The sequence below is a fragment of the Halichoerus grypus genome, chromosome 3, assembly GCF_964656455.1.
Source record: "Halichoerus grypus chromosome 3, mHalGry1.hap1.1, whole genome shotgun sequence".
NCBI classification, from domain to species: Eukaryota; Metazoa; Chordata; class Mammalia; order Carnivora; family Phocidae; genus Halichoerus; species Halichoerus grypus.
Window position 1 is genome coordinate 132,042,103 of NC_135714.1, and position 16,901 is coordinate 132,059,003.

At 41.2% G+C, this 16,901-nt stretch overlaps 1 protein-coding gene across 1 annotated transcript in view; it reads right to left on the reverse strand.

Annotated features, from left to right (window-relative positions):
• DCHS2 (dachsous cadherin-related 2) overlaps positions 1 to 16,901 on the reverse strand; it is a 119,939-nt gene that overhangs the window by 94,305 nt on the left and 8,733 nt on the right. Inside the window, 2 exon segments of the mRNA XM_078068246.1 lie at positions 1,077 to 1,308; positions 11,221 to 11,256. Coding sequence (XP_077924372.1) covers positions 1,077 to 1,308; positions 11,221 to 11,256 — 268 coding nt within the window.

Genomic DNA, 16,901 nt, shown 5'->3' on the forward strand with positions numbered 1-16,901 from the left:
TTACAGGAGGTCTCTGAAATAGTCAAAATCATAAAATCAAAGACAGTAATGGTTGCAAGAGGCTAGCTAGGAGTGAGAGATGGAAATTGCTAATCAGTGGGCATGAAGTTTCAGCTAAGCAAGATGAATAAGCTCTAGAGATTGGCTGTACATTACACCTGCAGACAACAATACTGCATTATATACTTAAAAATTTGTTAAGACGACAGAGCTCATGTTAAGTGTTCTTACTACAATGAAGTAAAATTTAATTAAATTTTTTTAAAAGAAGGAGAAAAGTAAAAGAAAAAAAGTTTTTGTGTGTTTATTTTTGCAGCACCATTTTGGGACCAGAACATCTCCAATATCTCAAAAGTATTACAATGTAATAATATATACTTGAAATTTTAGATTTTCCTGTAATCAACATTTCAAACATTACTTTGTTAACAATAAACCAATAAGAAGGGGATGATAACCTCCTAAATTTTGATTATTTCTAAAAGACTCAGTTTATCCACTGGACTTCTTTGGCAGATATGCAATTGCTATATTAGAGAAGTAAAAGGAGCTTTGGGTATCATTTTAAAAACAAGGAAGCTAAGACCCCAAAACACTAGGGAATGCCAGACCTAGTACAAGAAAGGGATCTACTTTGGATGTCCACGCAATGCTCTTTGCACTAAATTATCTCTTAATACACTGAAATCATGGAAATCACCCTTAGATGGCAAGATCATACGAACGGAGTGAATGAACATTTGCAAAATAAATACTATCAGCCAGCTGTTTCTCATAATTTACTGCCTCTAATCCTCTCAAAACCTCGCAACACAGGAATTAATAGGGCTACTTTTAAGGTAAAGAGACTGAGGCCAATAAAGATTGTAAGACCAGTAGGAGACAAGGCTCGAACTCAGATCCGGGTCTCATGTAATCACAAAACCTTGGATCTTTACGATATACCTTGCTGCCTTCTGGAAAGTGAAGTGAGTCCTGCAACATCCCTGCTAATAAAAAAAATCACTTTGGCCAATTTTCTGGCTGTAAAGTGGAAGCTGTTGATTTCAGAGGAAAATTGTTCCAAGAGCACACACCTGTAGTGGAGTCGATGGTAAAAAGGGATGACAGGTCTCCCGGAATGAGCTCATAAGCCACTGTTCCGTATATCCCAGAATCCCTGTCAGTGGCAAGAACATTGATGATCTCGGTGCCTGGCTGGGTCTGGCCGCTAATGCTCATCACGTAGGTTGACGGGTTAAAGACAGGTTCATTATCATTCACATCCTCCATTTCCACACGAACAAAAGCTTGTGCGCTTAGTCCACCCTGTTGGATAAATGAGAAGTGATTACAAATGGATTTCTCCTGAACCCTGAGATGCAGAATCATTGACAAAGATCCTAGAATAGAATTTTAAAACAACAAAAAAGATAGATATTCATTTTACTTTTAACCGTGAGATATGAGTTCACATGTAATAGCATGGTATCCGTACTTCAGCACTGATTCTTTTTTTTTTTTAAGATTTTATTTATTTATTTGACACACACAGAGAGAGACAGATTGCACAAACAGGGGGGTGGGCAGGGAGAGGGAGAAGCAGGCTCCCAGTTGAGCAGAGAGCCCCACGTGGGGCTCGACGTGGGGCTCAATCCGAGGACCCTGGGATCATGACCTGAGCCGAAGGCAGACACTTAACCAACTGAGCCACCCAGGCACCCCATTCAGTGCTGATTCTTAAACATGAATGAGATTACCACTTAAAACTCCTATGAAGCAATAATTTCACACTACAGGCCAAAGATATTCAAGGCAAGTTTTCCTGTTGTCCAAAGAGGAAAAACAAACAAACAAACAAACACCAAATACTTTTATCCCTAGGATAATTTTTAACTGCTAAAGAGGAAGGGTAAGGAAATTTTGGAGGAAGACGTAATTTAGAAAAGATTGTCAGTCTTTACTCTCCTTAGAAGGCAGAGTAAAGACTGACCTATGTGCGGGAGCTAGACTTCAGTAATCTGGAGGAAAAGCATAACAGATAGAGGAAAGAGCAACTGCAAAGGCCCTGAGGCAGGAGTACAGCCAGGCCTGTCAGGGAACAGCAAGGAAGCCAATGGGGTGATGTCAGGATGGTAGGGGCAGGTCATGGGGAGTTCTATAGGCCTCTGAAAGGAGGACCTATTGGAGGGTTTTGAGCAGAAGAGAGGCTTGAATTGACTTAGATTTTAACTGTCACTCTAGCTACACCATTCATAATAAACTGGAGCGCAGCAAGGGTGGAAAGAGGGAAACCAGTTAGGAGGCTATTGGAATCATCAAGTCTGGAGTGGATGGTGGCAGTGAAGTTACTGATCCTAAATATCTGGGGCCAGATTTGTTTTGGAATTCTGAATTATTCAAGTTTTAGAAAGGTAATAGAGGGCATAAAGTAGTAGTAGTAGTAGTGAGAAGTAGATCCCGTACTGTTTATTCCGTGTTGCCTCCAACTAAAAATCAGGAGAGGGGAGAGAATACAATAGAAGAAAATAATCCTCTGCAATTTTTACTTTTCTAAAGTAAAACATGTGTTCCTACTTTAAAGCACCATTTTCCATTTCTGTCTGGTACATTTGGATACTTTCATCTTTGACAAAAATCCTTGGTAAGTCACAACAGCCTGGGCTTTCTCACTCACTTCTCTCTCTCTTTCTGTCTCTTTCTTGCTCTCCCTCCCTCCCTCCCTCTCCCCCCTACAGTTCAGGGATGCACTGAGCAAAGAGGAAAGAGGATTCTGGAGAAGAAAGGTTTGGCAGGAGGCAAAGAGAGGCCGGTGTAAGAAGCACATGCTTAGAGTGAGGGAGGGCAGAGAGTATTGTTTGGGATAACAACAAACCTGGAAATGGTTCTCATGCTCTGAGGTCCCAATTACCCGACACTGGGGACTAAAAAACACTGGGGACATACAGCTTCAAAAATAGAGCGGTTTTCCATGTCCTGAGTTGAATAAAGAACCAGGGCCATGTCTGTTAGCAACGAGAACAGGAGAAATGGGGGCTGGGGGCGACCGCGGTGAAAACAAGGAAGTGTCGTTTCACACATGCGCGCGCGCACACACACACACACACACACACACACACACACACACACACACCGTGCTTACAAGGTAGCCCCTTTGTCTGCAGCAGCCCCGGACGGCCTGCAGGTCCCCAGTGGAGGGCAGCAAGAGGGGCTGCAGGCTGATGGTCAACAGACAGAGTACTGCAGGGCACCCGACAGAGACCCTGCTCTTTCTCCAACCTGCCTGCCTTCTCCCTTCTGTTTTCCTTGGACCTTTCCTTTCCCCTTCCTTTTGTATTTCTCCTTGGATTCCAGAAGTTACCTCAGTTTGAGAAGGGAATGAGAAAGCAGGTGAGAGAAGGGATGAGAAAGTGGGGAAAACGTGAAGAAGTGAGTATCACTCCACCTTAGGATCTGTAAAAACAAAAATGTTAATTCCTACGCTGTCCACGAAGATCCTCAATCAGGCAATGCTACCAAGAACAAGTAAAATGTTTGATGAACAAAGTGAAAAGCTTGTTCTCATAGAACAGTGAATCTTTCTGCAGGGAAATTATTATAGCTCTCAGGTTTCCAGTTGTAGGAATTCAATTGGCATCTGTTGAATTCATCAGTGGGGTGCTTTCTTCTCATAATAACCATTTGTGAATATGTATTGTGTATTTCGTGGATTTTCTCCTTCAATTGTTCTAATCCCCCTTTCTAAGACTTTTATAGTTTCTCTCATTTTTACAGATAAGAAAACCAAAGCACAGAGAAACTAAGTGACTTGCCCAAGGTAAATGAGAGTGTAAATTGCAGATCTAGAACTGGACCAGAGATTCATCTGTCCCCAAAGCCTCTGGTGACTTTTTTAAAATTAGACTTTTTAAAGTACTGCTATGGTATAAATTCTACCTTTCATGAAAGGCTTGTTTAAACACTATGCAAAGGGCAATGCCAACCATGGACTCAGTCTTAGAGGAAAAAAGAAGGCAGAGTCCCTGTTGACAAGGGACTTACAATCTATGCGACTATGCGACAAACACGGTACAACTGGGTTTACGGCACCAGGAAACAATCTGGAGCCGATGATCTGGGTCTAATGTCTGCGCTGCCTGCATCGGGGACCATAGACTGGAGAAAATCAGATGGTCCCTGAGTCTGTAAAGCAGGGACCTGCTCACCTTGCAGGCTTGTTACTAGAAGGGGAGATACAACATGTATGCAAGCACTTATAATAGTTAATCACTATCAATTGTAAGATTTCACAGACCCCTTTTCCTAAATACCTGGGGCCAGATAGATTTGACTTGGACTGTTTCAAGTTTCAGAAAGGCAATAGAGTGCGTGTACCTAGTCGGGTCTGAGGCGGTACTGCGTAATCAAACACTTAATGTTCTGCAGCAAAATGTATGAATAGACACATTTAGAGAGATTTTTAAAAACATGAATGGCTTCACGTAGGTTCAAATCAGGTGTTTCACCAGATGAGGTTTTAAAACTTTCCATCTTGAGGGGATGTTGAATTAGGTCAATTCTAATGCCCATCCCAGGTTTCTGTTTTAATCAACTATGATGGTACTATGTGTCCTCTCATTATTTCTTTTACATTCGGAATCTTATAAAATTGTATTGCATAATTCTCTCTTCATGCAAAACTATCATCAATCTCTGCTATCTTCAATTTATACCAAAATATTTAAGTCATTACTTTTGATTGCTAATGTAATATTGGTATAGATGGAAAAAAAAAGAACAATAAAGTAAAACAAAACAAACTTTCCATCTGAGCACTTTGGGGCTTCAGAACTACAGATAAAGGATCATGGATCTTCATGATTCAGATGTGGGCACACACCAGGAACACTAAATGGAGAGAAACCTCAATGCTGAAGGAATCCTTGAGATGGGTGCTCAAAAACAAACAGGATTTGGGATCCCCAGCTGGTGCACAGTTTCAAAAGTCTGGAGGAGCCTTTTGAAATTGGGAGATATGGACCCAATGTTCAAGGCCCTAAAGGTTGGCTGCCATCTGGGAATCAAGGAGGACCAGTATGGTCCCTTCCGATGAGGGTAAGGGCAGTCTTTGCTGTTAGTGATTCCAACTCAAGAAAGCTGGGAAAATACTGGAAATGTTAGTTTGAAGAGTCATAGACAGATATTTGAGGAAACTAGAAGAGTTCAGGACCCAGTCCAGTTTATAGGTAGATAACAAAGCCACAAAGACAATGAACAGGAATAGAATCTGGCCACTTAAGCTATGGCCAATCAAACAATTTCCTAGCTTTGCTTCTGCTTCTTCTCTATACTAAAGTCTCCCCCCAGCTCCTGACGGTGAAGTGCTGCTAACCACTTCTAATTTGGTGCTGCCAGATCCAAATCAATTTTTGCTCAAAGAAACTCTTTAAAAAAAAAAAATGACAAACTGATATTTCAGGTGAAAATGGTATCCTAGAAAATGTAATAACATTTAAACAAATTCTCTGCCATGTTGTAAGAAGGGTCAACACACTAGTGGGCGAGTCCAGGGAGAGGTTGGGCAGGGTCTAGAGAAAAGCCTGGAGAGTCAGATTCATGGAACCTGACTAACATGCGAAGTAGGATAACTTTATCCTGTACACCAGGGGATTCTTTGTACCAGTAAAAAATGTGGCAGGTACACCCTTCATACTTATTTATTTTACATTTACTATGTTAATGTATTATTTATATTAAAATATCACAAAAATGAAGTTCAAAAGGATAAAATTCAAAGTTCTGTTTTCTTCCCATAGCCTTAAATTAAGGACACTATTGCTGTCCTTAATGAAGGGGCATGATCAAATCTAGGTGTCACAGATATTTGAGGTAGCAGTTAAAGGATGTGTCTTGGGGTGCCTGGGTGGTGCAGTCAGTTGAGCATCTGACTCAGTGGTTTCGGCTCAGGTTGTGATCTCAGGGTTGTGGGATCGAGCCCCGTGTCTGGTTCTGTGCTTAGCGCGGAGTCCGCTTAAGATTCTATCTCCCTTTCCTTCTGCCCCTCCCCTCCCGCTCATGCACACAAGTGTGAGTGCTCTCTGTCTCTAAAAACAAATAAATAAATCCTTAAAAAATGTGTCTTAAAAATGAATAAATAAAGGTGTCCCTTAGTCAAAAAGTTGGGGAAATGCTGAAATAACCAAGTCAAATGGATCCTGTGCCTCAGGACTTCTCCCAGAGCCTTCCCTATGCCCATTTCTAGAGGGGGTGAGTTCTGAGGTGTTCCCCATTCCTATTTGACCACAGAACCCCCTTTGGAAGGAGCAGGAGACAAGGATCCCCCAGAACACAGTGTGGAGAAAGCTAATCTTAACTCATTTTTCTTCATTTCCCTCATAGTGTTCACCTCTCAATTCTCTGTAACTAATCTTCTGTGTCCCTGGTCAAGACTATCCTGATAATGCAGCCTCTGAGACATGCTGAGTCAGAACAACCCAGCTAAGCTACTTCCAGATTCCTGGCCCTCAGAAATTGTGTGATAGTAAATGTTTGTTATTTTAAGCTGCTAAGTTTGGAACGGGTAATAGACCTCATAAATTCCATCCATGAATATTTCTTAATGTTTTCTTATTCTTTCTCTTTCTATCAACAAGTTGTGGTTGGTTTTGACATAACTTTAATCATTTCATTGTTTAAATTATAGTGAGAGAGAGGAGTCTGTCACTATAATTTTAAAGATGAAGTGATTAGGGGTGTCTAGGTGGCTCAGTCAGTTAAGCATCTGACTCTTGGTTTCCGCTCAGGTCCTGATCTCATGGGTCCTGGGATGGAGCCCAGTGAGGGGGTCTGTGCTCACTGGGGAGTCTGCTTGAGATTCTCTCTTCCTCTTCCTCTGCCTCTCCTGCTTGCGCTCTAAAATAAATAAATACATCTTTAAAGATTAAGTGATTAAAACTAAAATGAGAATGGGAATCACCTCAGAATGGAGGTGGGTGGGTGGGGGGATGGGTGAAATAGATGTTGGGGGTGAAGGAGGGCACTTGTAATGAGCACCAGGTGTTGTATGGAAAAGTTGAATCACTGTATTGTACACCTGAAACGATTATCACACTGTATATTAACTAACTGGAATTTAAATAAAAACTTTAAAAAAATTATAGTAAGAGACTCAACCAATCTACCTGAATTCCAATCCCCTCAAGGCATGCTGTGAAAATTGGGAGTAGTTTCGGAAAGGACCAAGCTTGAAAGCATACGATATTGGAGGCTGGTTGTCTAGGGCAATCAGCAGATATGAAAAAGTTTCTGCCATTATTTCTATTTCTACTTTGGCCATTGTCTACTATCCATTCTCTCTATTCTTGCCTTCTATGGCTCTTGAACAGTAAAATATTAATATCTATTCTTCATATCTCTTAGCTCTTGTGGGCTGCAGTTTTCTTTGTCCATGCATTTTGTCCTAGAGTTCATAATTCAGTGAGCAAAGGTGGAGGGAAATGAGGGTCCAATTTGTTAAGGAAAACAAAACAGAACAAAACAGATGTCACTAAAGTCAAGAGACGCAGCATCCAAAGAATCATTTCAAGTTCACTGAGAAGTTGAATAAAATGAACATAAAGAAAGAATGCTGGGACGTGGCACAGCAGAAATCATGTTCATAAAAGCGGTTTTATTAGAAAGGTTGGATGGGAAGAACGGGTCAAAGAAAGACTGCAAAGTGAGGAAAGGAGACACAACTATTTTAAGCAGATTTGCAGTCAAAGAAAAGAAATAAAATGGTTTTCTAAAAAAGTACATGAAATTTAAAAAGAGGTTTTTTTTAAAGACAAAAACTGTTACTATGCTTTGTATGCTTATGGGAGATATTCAATAGAATTTCAGGTATTGGTGATGTAGGAAAAAGAGAAAATACTTACAAAAGTGATGCCTGTAGGATGGCTGCAAGGGGTGGGACCCCAAACATCAGAGAGATTTGCTTTTGATGCAAACAGACATCTCTAACAAGGTAATAGGAAAGAAAGCAAAGAATGAGAACGGATAGTAGGCAGGAAAGTCAGGACTTCTCCCCCAAGCAGTTATGTGGACAAAAGGCAGAGGTGTGTTTAGACAGTGCTGGGTTTTTATCTGGAGAGTTCTGTGGAGTGAGGGAACTAAAGGGATTTTGCAACTGAATGACTTTAATGATAGGTCCATAAACTAGAGATCTTAATCTGGGAGAAGAATTACAGGCTAGAATGGAGAGGCTACAGTAAGTGAGACAGAAAGATAAGAATGTTTATCAGAGGGGGCGCCTGGGTGGCTCAGTCCTTCTGAGTCACCCTGGATCAGGTCCTGATCTCAGGGTCCTGGGATGGAGTCCCATGTGTATTCTTCAGCAGGGAGAATGCTTATCAGAGTACAGCATGCTTGAGATCAAGATTTCAGAGGTGGTGCAATTATGGGTGATGATCCTTGGAAGTGAGAAAGTCAAGGAAGTGAGAGGCTCAGGGTGTTGAATGGCTCAATAAACATGGTGGTGGAGAGGAAGACTGTAAGGTGTAGAGGTCCTAACTGACAAGGAGGCTTAGAATATGGCAGCAGCAAGAAAGCATGTCCATGGTATAGTCTGACAAGATAAATTTCCAATTTTAGTATATGTGCTGCCGAAGCGAGCACATGACAAGATAAATTTCCAAAAGCGAATTGGTTTTCGACAGAGAAAGGGGTAGAAATGATTTGGATGTGGCAATGGGCAATTATTAGGCAGGCACCCACCTCAACAGCTCCCTCCCGGTTTGTGATTAGTGGAATAGGGGCTTCTCTGTGAAAGGCTGGAGAGGAATCGGTATCCTCTGGGGCGGGAGTTTTAATCAGAGCAAGACCATAAAGGAGCAGTCAGAGACCAGGTTGAGTTTATGAGGGAGTTTGCTAAGTGATGGCCCAGGAGTTCCAGAGGGCATGGTAGAAGAGTTTGGGAGGGGGGGAGAGGGTGGCTAGGAGACTGACTCAAATCAAAGGATGAACAGAGCAGGATGGGGATGAGCATATGGATAACAACGGATGGCTGGGAGGCTTAAACCTCTAGTGATAAGTATGAGGTAGAGTGGTATTTAAGACATTTAGGGGTTAATTCTGGTAGCGTATTTTAAAAAATGGTAGGCAATCAGTTTGAGATATAGTTCAGACAATCCAGCTAGAAAATAGGAGCAACTGGGCAGCAGCTTATTCCTGAAACCGGGGTGAGAGGGGTGGTAATCAGTAAAATATATGATAGGAAAAAAGCAACTGAATATTGGAAAGTGAGATAACATAATCTAGTAAAATTCAAATGTGTGCACCCTAAGTTTCAGCTGTGCAAGATGAGTAAGCTCTGGAGGTCTAATGTACAGCATGATTATAGCTAATATTACTGTATTACATGACATTTGCTGAGACTAGATCTTAAGTGTTCTCACCACTTACTTTGTGAAGTGATGGATATGCTAATTATCTTGATTGTGGTAAACACTTCATAGTGTGTACATATATCAAAACATGACTTTGGGGCCCCTGGGTGGCCCAGTCCATTGAGCATCCGACTCTTGGTTTCGGCTCAGGCTGTGATCTCAGGGTCCTGACCTGAGATTGAGCCCCGCATCAGGCTCCATGCTCAGTGGGGAGTCTACTTAAGATTATCTCTTTCCTCCTTCTGTCCTCCCCCCTGCACTCTCTGTCTCTCTCAAATAAATAAATCTTTTTAAAAAAACATGATATTGTACACCGTGATGTATATAATTTCTATTTATCAATTATATTTCAATAAAGCCGGGGGAAAGATGAGTGTGAGCTTTTACTCAGCAAGTTTGCTTGTAGAGATCTCTCTGCATCATTACATGCAGCTGTGCAGCACAACTTCCACAGCCAAGTTTTATCAAGAATATATATAATGGTGAAGGGCTAACTCAATTTACTTTCTATATTGCTAGCCTGACACAACCCTCCCCTAAGCCTGGAGTGGTGAGATAGAGTTGAAATAGCATATCTCAGACACATATTTCAGCTCCCGAATTCAGATGTCACAGAAATAGAGATACAATGTTAATAAATACATACCATAAAGAGAGATTCATTTGGCAAAAATGAATGGGAAAAGGAAACAAGGAATTAGAGATAAGCACGGAATAATTAAATTATAGCACTTCATTGTGAAAAACCACTTGCTCTCCAGTGTAATCCAATTATTTGTTTCCATTATGCAATTTTATAGCATTCTCATGGCTTCCATGTATGAGATACACAGCAGCAGCTGAAGCAGCAAAAATAGATTATTTCAGAATACCAGCAGAATAGGAGAAGTGATTACATTAAAAAAATATTGACAGTCATCACAAGGATAAATAGAGCAGCAGCAAAGAAGCCCAGAACATCTAGGTATTTTATAAGAAAATAATTTTCTATTGACAGATAACAATCTCTTAGTGACCACCAGCAAATGGGTTCCTAGCAGTTTTCTTCCAAAGAACTTTCCGGGTATATATTAGAAAGAGAAAGTATCAGAGGGAAGACCATACATTATGAGGGTAATTATGTAAAGTTAAAGGTGTTCTGTCAAGGTGCAGTTCATTGTTTTAAATAAATTCATTATGGCCTAGAATCCAACATCCTGAACCTAAAATATCTTGTCTGAGTTCATTTATTCTTCAGATCCAAGCTAGATGGTTATCTGCATTGGTACCAACCTTTTTGATTAGGGACATATGGGGCTAGTAGATATGGCACAGAATAATGATGACAATGCAGGCTTCACCCTGTAGAAAGGCACAGCTCATCACAGAAGAAATGTTTAAAGATCATGTAGGCAACAGAATAAATACTGCATAATACATAGACACTCATGTACGTACACACTCACATAAGCACTTATGTTGCTTGGTCTTGTATATTCTGAGGCAAACAGAGGAAAGTTGGAGGCAATTTTAAGTCCAAACAAAGTGCATAGTAAACTGTTATAATGTTTATGATTGGGAGGGAGGGGGACAAATTTTCTAGTTTGTCTTTAAAAATGCATCACCAGAACTGCCCCCGGGAGGATCCTCTTCTAAGCAGGTTGCACAAGCAGCTCCCTCCTTTGGTCTCCCTGTGTGGCTTCAGACCCACATGATGGACAAGAAGGAGAAAAGGCCACTAGGACGGAGAAGAAAATGTCCAAGAGCTGGGGAAGGAGGAGACCCTGAAGCTCTGATAGCCCACCTCCAGACACGAGATGCTAAAAACACTCAGATTGTAGAAACGCACATTCCCCACCTTCACCTACATTGAATGTGTTTTTCTCTGATCATCCTGAGAAAGATGAATTGACCATATTCACTACACAGATCTTTGGGCCCTTCATTTGGCAACCAAGGCCGGAGACCAAGTCAAATCAACAAGGGACCCTTTAAGTCAAAGTGGGTATCAGATGGTAGCCTGGAAGACACGGTTAATTCTTTTTGGTGTTTTCCATGAGGGTACAAGGGATCACATCTATCACTATGACAGGCAGGACCTGGACACACTCATGTAGAGCAAGCTGTCCTGTGAGGAACAGGGCCCAAACCCAAACTGGGCTGCGAAATTTCTGTCACTCCATAGGGGAGCATAATCATCTACGGAGGTTATTGGAAACAGTCAACAAAGGTGGACAAACACACTCTACATTCCGATATGCTCCACTAAAGTCTGAGGAAGGAAAAAAAAGGCAAATGGGTGTGGACTCAGATTATCCCTTGGGGAATATAGCTCACTCCTAGATCTAGCATTTTGATAGCTGTGGCCTGAATCATCAGACACTGCTTTTTGGTGGTGTCTGTGTTAAGGAAGAAGAAGAGAGTCTGGAAGTTGACTTCTTTGATGACTCATACTTCTATAACACCACAAAGAGCCTCTGGTTTGCAGGACAGCTAAAGGGACTGGGTCAGAGAATAAAAACATAGGCAAGGCCAAAATATAATAATAATAATAATAATAATAATAATAATAATAATAATAGCAGTAGTAGAGCCTGAAAGTGATAACAAGCAGGAATGTGGGGAAGCCAGCGCCCAGGAGTCCCTGGATGTGGTCAGAAAGGTGGTCACAGAGGATGGGACAATGATTAGCATTGAACCAATGCTCTCTGTCTCAGGCGGCAGGAAGGAGGAAGATCGTTCTGATGAAGCCAGCAGCCCTCCGACAGAGCCAACTCCCTATACCAATGCCATGCTGACCAAGAAGTGTGAGCTTCTCTATTGTTTAGGGGAGCATGTTGGAAACGAGGGACTGCCAGTTTATCCTGAATGATTTGTACTACTTTGATCCCCACAGGATGGAAAAATGGAAGACTTGAATACGATGGGTTCACAAACTCAAGAGTACACAAAGGAGATAAACTTGGAAGAAGACAGAGATGAGGTAGAAGATGCAGAGGGAAGAGATGAAGATGAGGAGGATGATCACACCAGAGAGGAAAGTAGGGAGGAAGAGGAAGAGGAAGAGCACTCACTGGTGGTGCCTGACGGAAAGTATGTGGACCATCAACACAGGACCTAGCAGTGGTGAGTGACACTTGCTGGGACCACATGGGCCTGACACAAAGACAACAAAGTGCTGAAAGCCCAGGCCCTGACAGAAACTGTCTTTGATGATTTCAGATGCTATTTGGGGACAAAAGTTCAACTGAATAGTGAATTCTCTCAGTATCACTGGGTGCTATTTCCAATACGCTGAATAAAACAAGGTAGCTGCAAAGATTTTCTTTTCCAGAGCCTTAAGTATAGCAAGAGCTCTGGGGAGCCCTTTGCTTTCCTCTAAGAGGGGCTCTATACCAGGGCAGTGTATTAGCCATGTCTTCTATTTTCTGTGTTCTGATGCTTTGACAATTGTCCTTGCTGATCCCGGAAGATTGCCCAGGATACAGTGAACATGCTTTTCAAATGCAAACCAACCAATCTAGACCCAAAGCCCCAACCACACCCTTTCCCATGCTTCATCACTCTAGGCCACCATTCACCTGCCCTAATCACCCCAGGGCCAAGTGCCAGGACAGCTAGAGACAGTCTCTATACCCCAGAGCTTGTTGAAAGTACTCAAACTAGCCAATCCTAAACCTGCCTATTCTGCCTTTCCCATTCCTTCCCTTGAAAACCACAATAAAGGCCCTCGCCCACTGTTTTCCCTCTCTCTCTCTCTCTCTCTGACTCCTCACCCACCCCAGTGCTTCCCATTGTGCACATACCCACCTCTACGCCATGGTGTGGCATACGCTGCCCTCCCCGCTCCAACCCAGTCTTGGAATCTGTGAGTATAACAAACTGTTTTTTTTCCAATGGCAGCCATCTTCTTGCCCATCCCTAAATAATAATGAAACCAACATTAAACCACTCAGGGCACAGAGCAGCTCCAGTCTGTGCCAGGGCCTGGTTTAAGATGAATCAACCGGAAAAGTAGGGTGAGATCTTGAATATGAAGTACCTACAGGGAGGTTGTTTCTGTTCAAACAAAACTGAAATATGTTGTGCTTTGTTGGAGGGTTTTCCTTCTACAACTTACAAGGAGTTTTTAAACAGAAGAATGTTATGACTCACACACATTGTCTTAGTCCATTCTGGCCGCTCTTACAAAGTACCACAGACTGGGTGGCTTACGAGCAACAGAGATTTACTTCTCACACTTCTGGAGGCTGGAAGTCCAAGATTAGGTGGCAGCACAGCCAAGTTCTGGTGAAGGCTGGGAGCTTGCCAACCTCTCCTGGTGCCCGCAACTGGGAGAAAAGGCTAAGGGGCTCTCTGGGGCCTCTTTGGTAAGAACACTAATCCCATTCATGATGACTCCACCCTCATGACCTAATCACTTGCCGAAGGCCCCACCTCCTAATATCATCACTTTGGGTATTAGGTTTTCAACATATGAATGGGGGGGCGCATAAACATTCAGACCATAGCAGTCATCAACCTGGAGATCATTTCTTCTTTGATTTCTTAAAAATTAGCAAAAAGCTGCCACAGTCTGTTTGTATAAACTTTCTTGATTATCTTTAAAATAAAATATCTTTTGGAAATAAAAAATGCATCCCTTTTGTTCAGTCTGGCAGAGTTGTGGAGAGATGGTGTGGCTAAAGATGCACTTGAACATTGCAATAGAGTCTGGTAAGCTGAGGGGAAGGGAAGCATTCTTCACAACTTGTGTAGAGTAGGTTCCCAATGAAAATGGACAAAAGCAAGGAGGTTTAAATTAAATATCTGGGTTGATTTTTTTATTCCACTGCCAATAATCCTAATTAATTGCACTGCTTTGGGGGAATAAAAAATTTCCGGTAATAATTTCTTTTTTTTTTTAAAGATTTTATTTATTTATTTGACAGAGAGAGACACAGCGAGAGAGGGAACACAAGCAGGGGGAGTGGGAGAGGGAGAAGCAGGCTTCCCGCTGAGCAGGAAGCCCGATGCGGGGCTCCATCCCAGGACCCCGGGATCATGACCTGAGCCGAAGGCAGACGCTTAACGACGAGCCACCCAGACGCCCCTAAGATAATTTCTGTATACACTTTTACAAGATCATCTGAAACCAACTAATTAGAAACAGATATTCAACTACTCAGAATTGGATTTAAACTGGTTATTCACTTCTAGGATGGGCTTTTACAATTGTCTCAAAATCTATTAAGAATATATTTCTGGGGGGCACCTGGGTGGTTCAGCCGGTTAAGTGTCTGACTCTTGATTTCTGCTCAGGTCGTGATCTCAGGGTCATGGAATCAAGCTCCACGTTGGGCTCCATGCTGAGGTTGGCGCCTGCTTAAGATTCTCTCTCTCTCTCTCCTTCTGCCCCTCCCCCCAGTTTGCTCAGGCATATGTGCACGTACACACTCTCTCTAAAACATATACATATATTTTTGAAGTCTTGCACTAATATTTGTGTGTGTGTATATATTGAGCTTTAATAATCATGTAATTTGAATTAACTTAAATTCTTCTGTTTATTTCTATTTTTGTTTCTTACATCTTTTCTTACAAAGAAGCAAGAATTCCTAAAACCACACAGTCAGGGGTTGATAAAATCTAATCAAATCATGCTAATTTTATCAAATATAAATGACTTCATTTTCATGGTAGTTTCTACATGCTTACTTGTAGTAAATATATTTAGATTCATTTTCCCCAACAACTCATGACTTAAGTAGGTAGATCTGCCTATTACTTTCAAAAAGGATTAGACCAGAGTGGTGTTAGCTGTACCCAACAAAGGAGTAGTAAGCAGATAAAAAAGAAACAAGGAAAATCTCCAAAATAAATTAAATGAAAGAATAAAAATGCAGAATAGTGTGTATATAGTAAGTTATCTTTGCTGTAATGAAATGAAAATTGAGGGGCGCCTGGGTGGCTCAGTCAGTTAAGCATCTGCCTTCAGCTCAGGTCATGATCCCAGGGTCCTGGGATCGATCCCCACATCGGGCTCCCTACTCAGCAGAGAGCCTGCTTCTCCCTCTCCCTCTGCCTGCCTCTCTGCCTACTTGTGCTCTCTCTCTGTCAAATAAATTAAAAAAAAAAAAAAGAAGAAACGAAAATTGAACAAGCTGTTTCTGAAATGTACTTGGAAATGTAAATGGAATAGCCAGGAATAGCCAAGGCAGTCTTGAAAATGAAGGACAAAGCTAAAAGAATATACAATATCATGACCTATTATAGAGCTTAAACAATTAAGAGAGTATGGTGCTAGTACAATGGTAGACAAATAGGTCAAAAATAGGGTGTCCAGAAATAGACATACACGTACATCAGCACATGATTTAGGACAAAAGTGATACTCTAGTGTAAGCATGAAAGAATGGTTACCTCAGTATCAATATTAGAAAAAAATAAATAACAAGCCTTCCTCCCACTAGATTGAAAAAATGAGTATGAAAGGTTAAATAAAAAAGTTTTCAGAAGGAAATGTAAGGTGACACCTCATGTCTCTAAGGTAAGCAATTACTTCTAAGAAGGATAGCAAATACTTCTAAATTTGCTGTAAAGGTAAGCAAATTAATAAACTAATCTTTATTAGAATCAACAACTTCTGTTCCTCAAAAGACATCCGTAAGGGAGTAAAAAGGCAAGCCACAGAATGGAAAAAGATACACACAGTAAGTATATACAACAAAGGACTTGAATGCCAAAAATATAAGAATTCATACAAATCGACAAGAAAGGAACCCAGTAATACAATAGAAAATGGGTAAAGAATTGAACAGACACTTCACAAAATCAGTTCTACAAACAGCCAATAAGCGTATGAAACAGTGCTCAGTTCATTAGTCATCAAGGAAATGCAAAGGAAAACCCCAATGTGATACACCACTGACCAGGTACCAGAATTGCTATAATTAAAAAGACATTAAATACCAATTGTTGGGAGGATGTGGAGCAAATGAAATTCTCATACCCTTCTGGTGGGAGTATAAATTGGTACAACCATTTGAAAAGTTGTTTGGCTTTCTTAAGATCTAGCGATTCCACTCCTAAATACATACTCAATAGAAATGCTTGGGGCCTGGGTGGCTCAGTCGGTTAAGCACCTGGCTCTTGATTTCGGATCAGGTCAGGATCTCAGGGTCCTGGAATCAAGCCCTATGTTAGGCTCCACTCTCAGCCGGGAGCAAGAGATTTTCTTTGTCTCTGCACGCACCTCCCTGCCCCCCCCCCCCGCCCCTTCCCTGCTTGTGCTCTATAAATAAAATCTTAAAAAAAAAAAAGAAATGCTTATATTTGTTCACCAAATTACATGTATAAGAATGTTAATAGAAGCACTTTTTGTAATAGCCTAAAATGTATGCCATCAATTATAGAATAGATAAAAAATTATCACAAATTTCCCGTAAAAGAATACTATGAACAAATGAGAATGAACGAACTGTTGCTATACACAACAGCATGTATGATTCTTAGAAATAATGTTGGACAAAAGAAACAATAAAAACATAGTGTATAAAT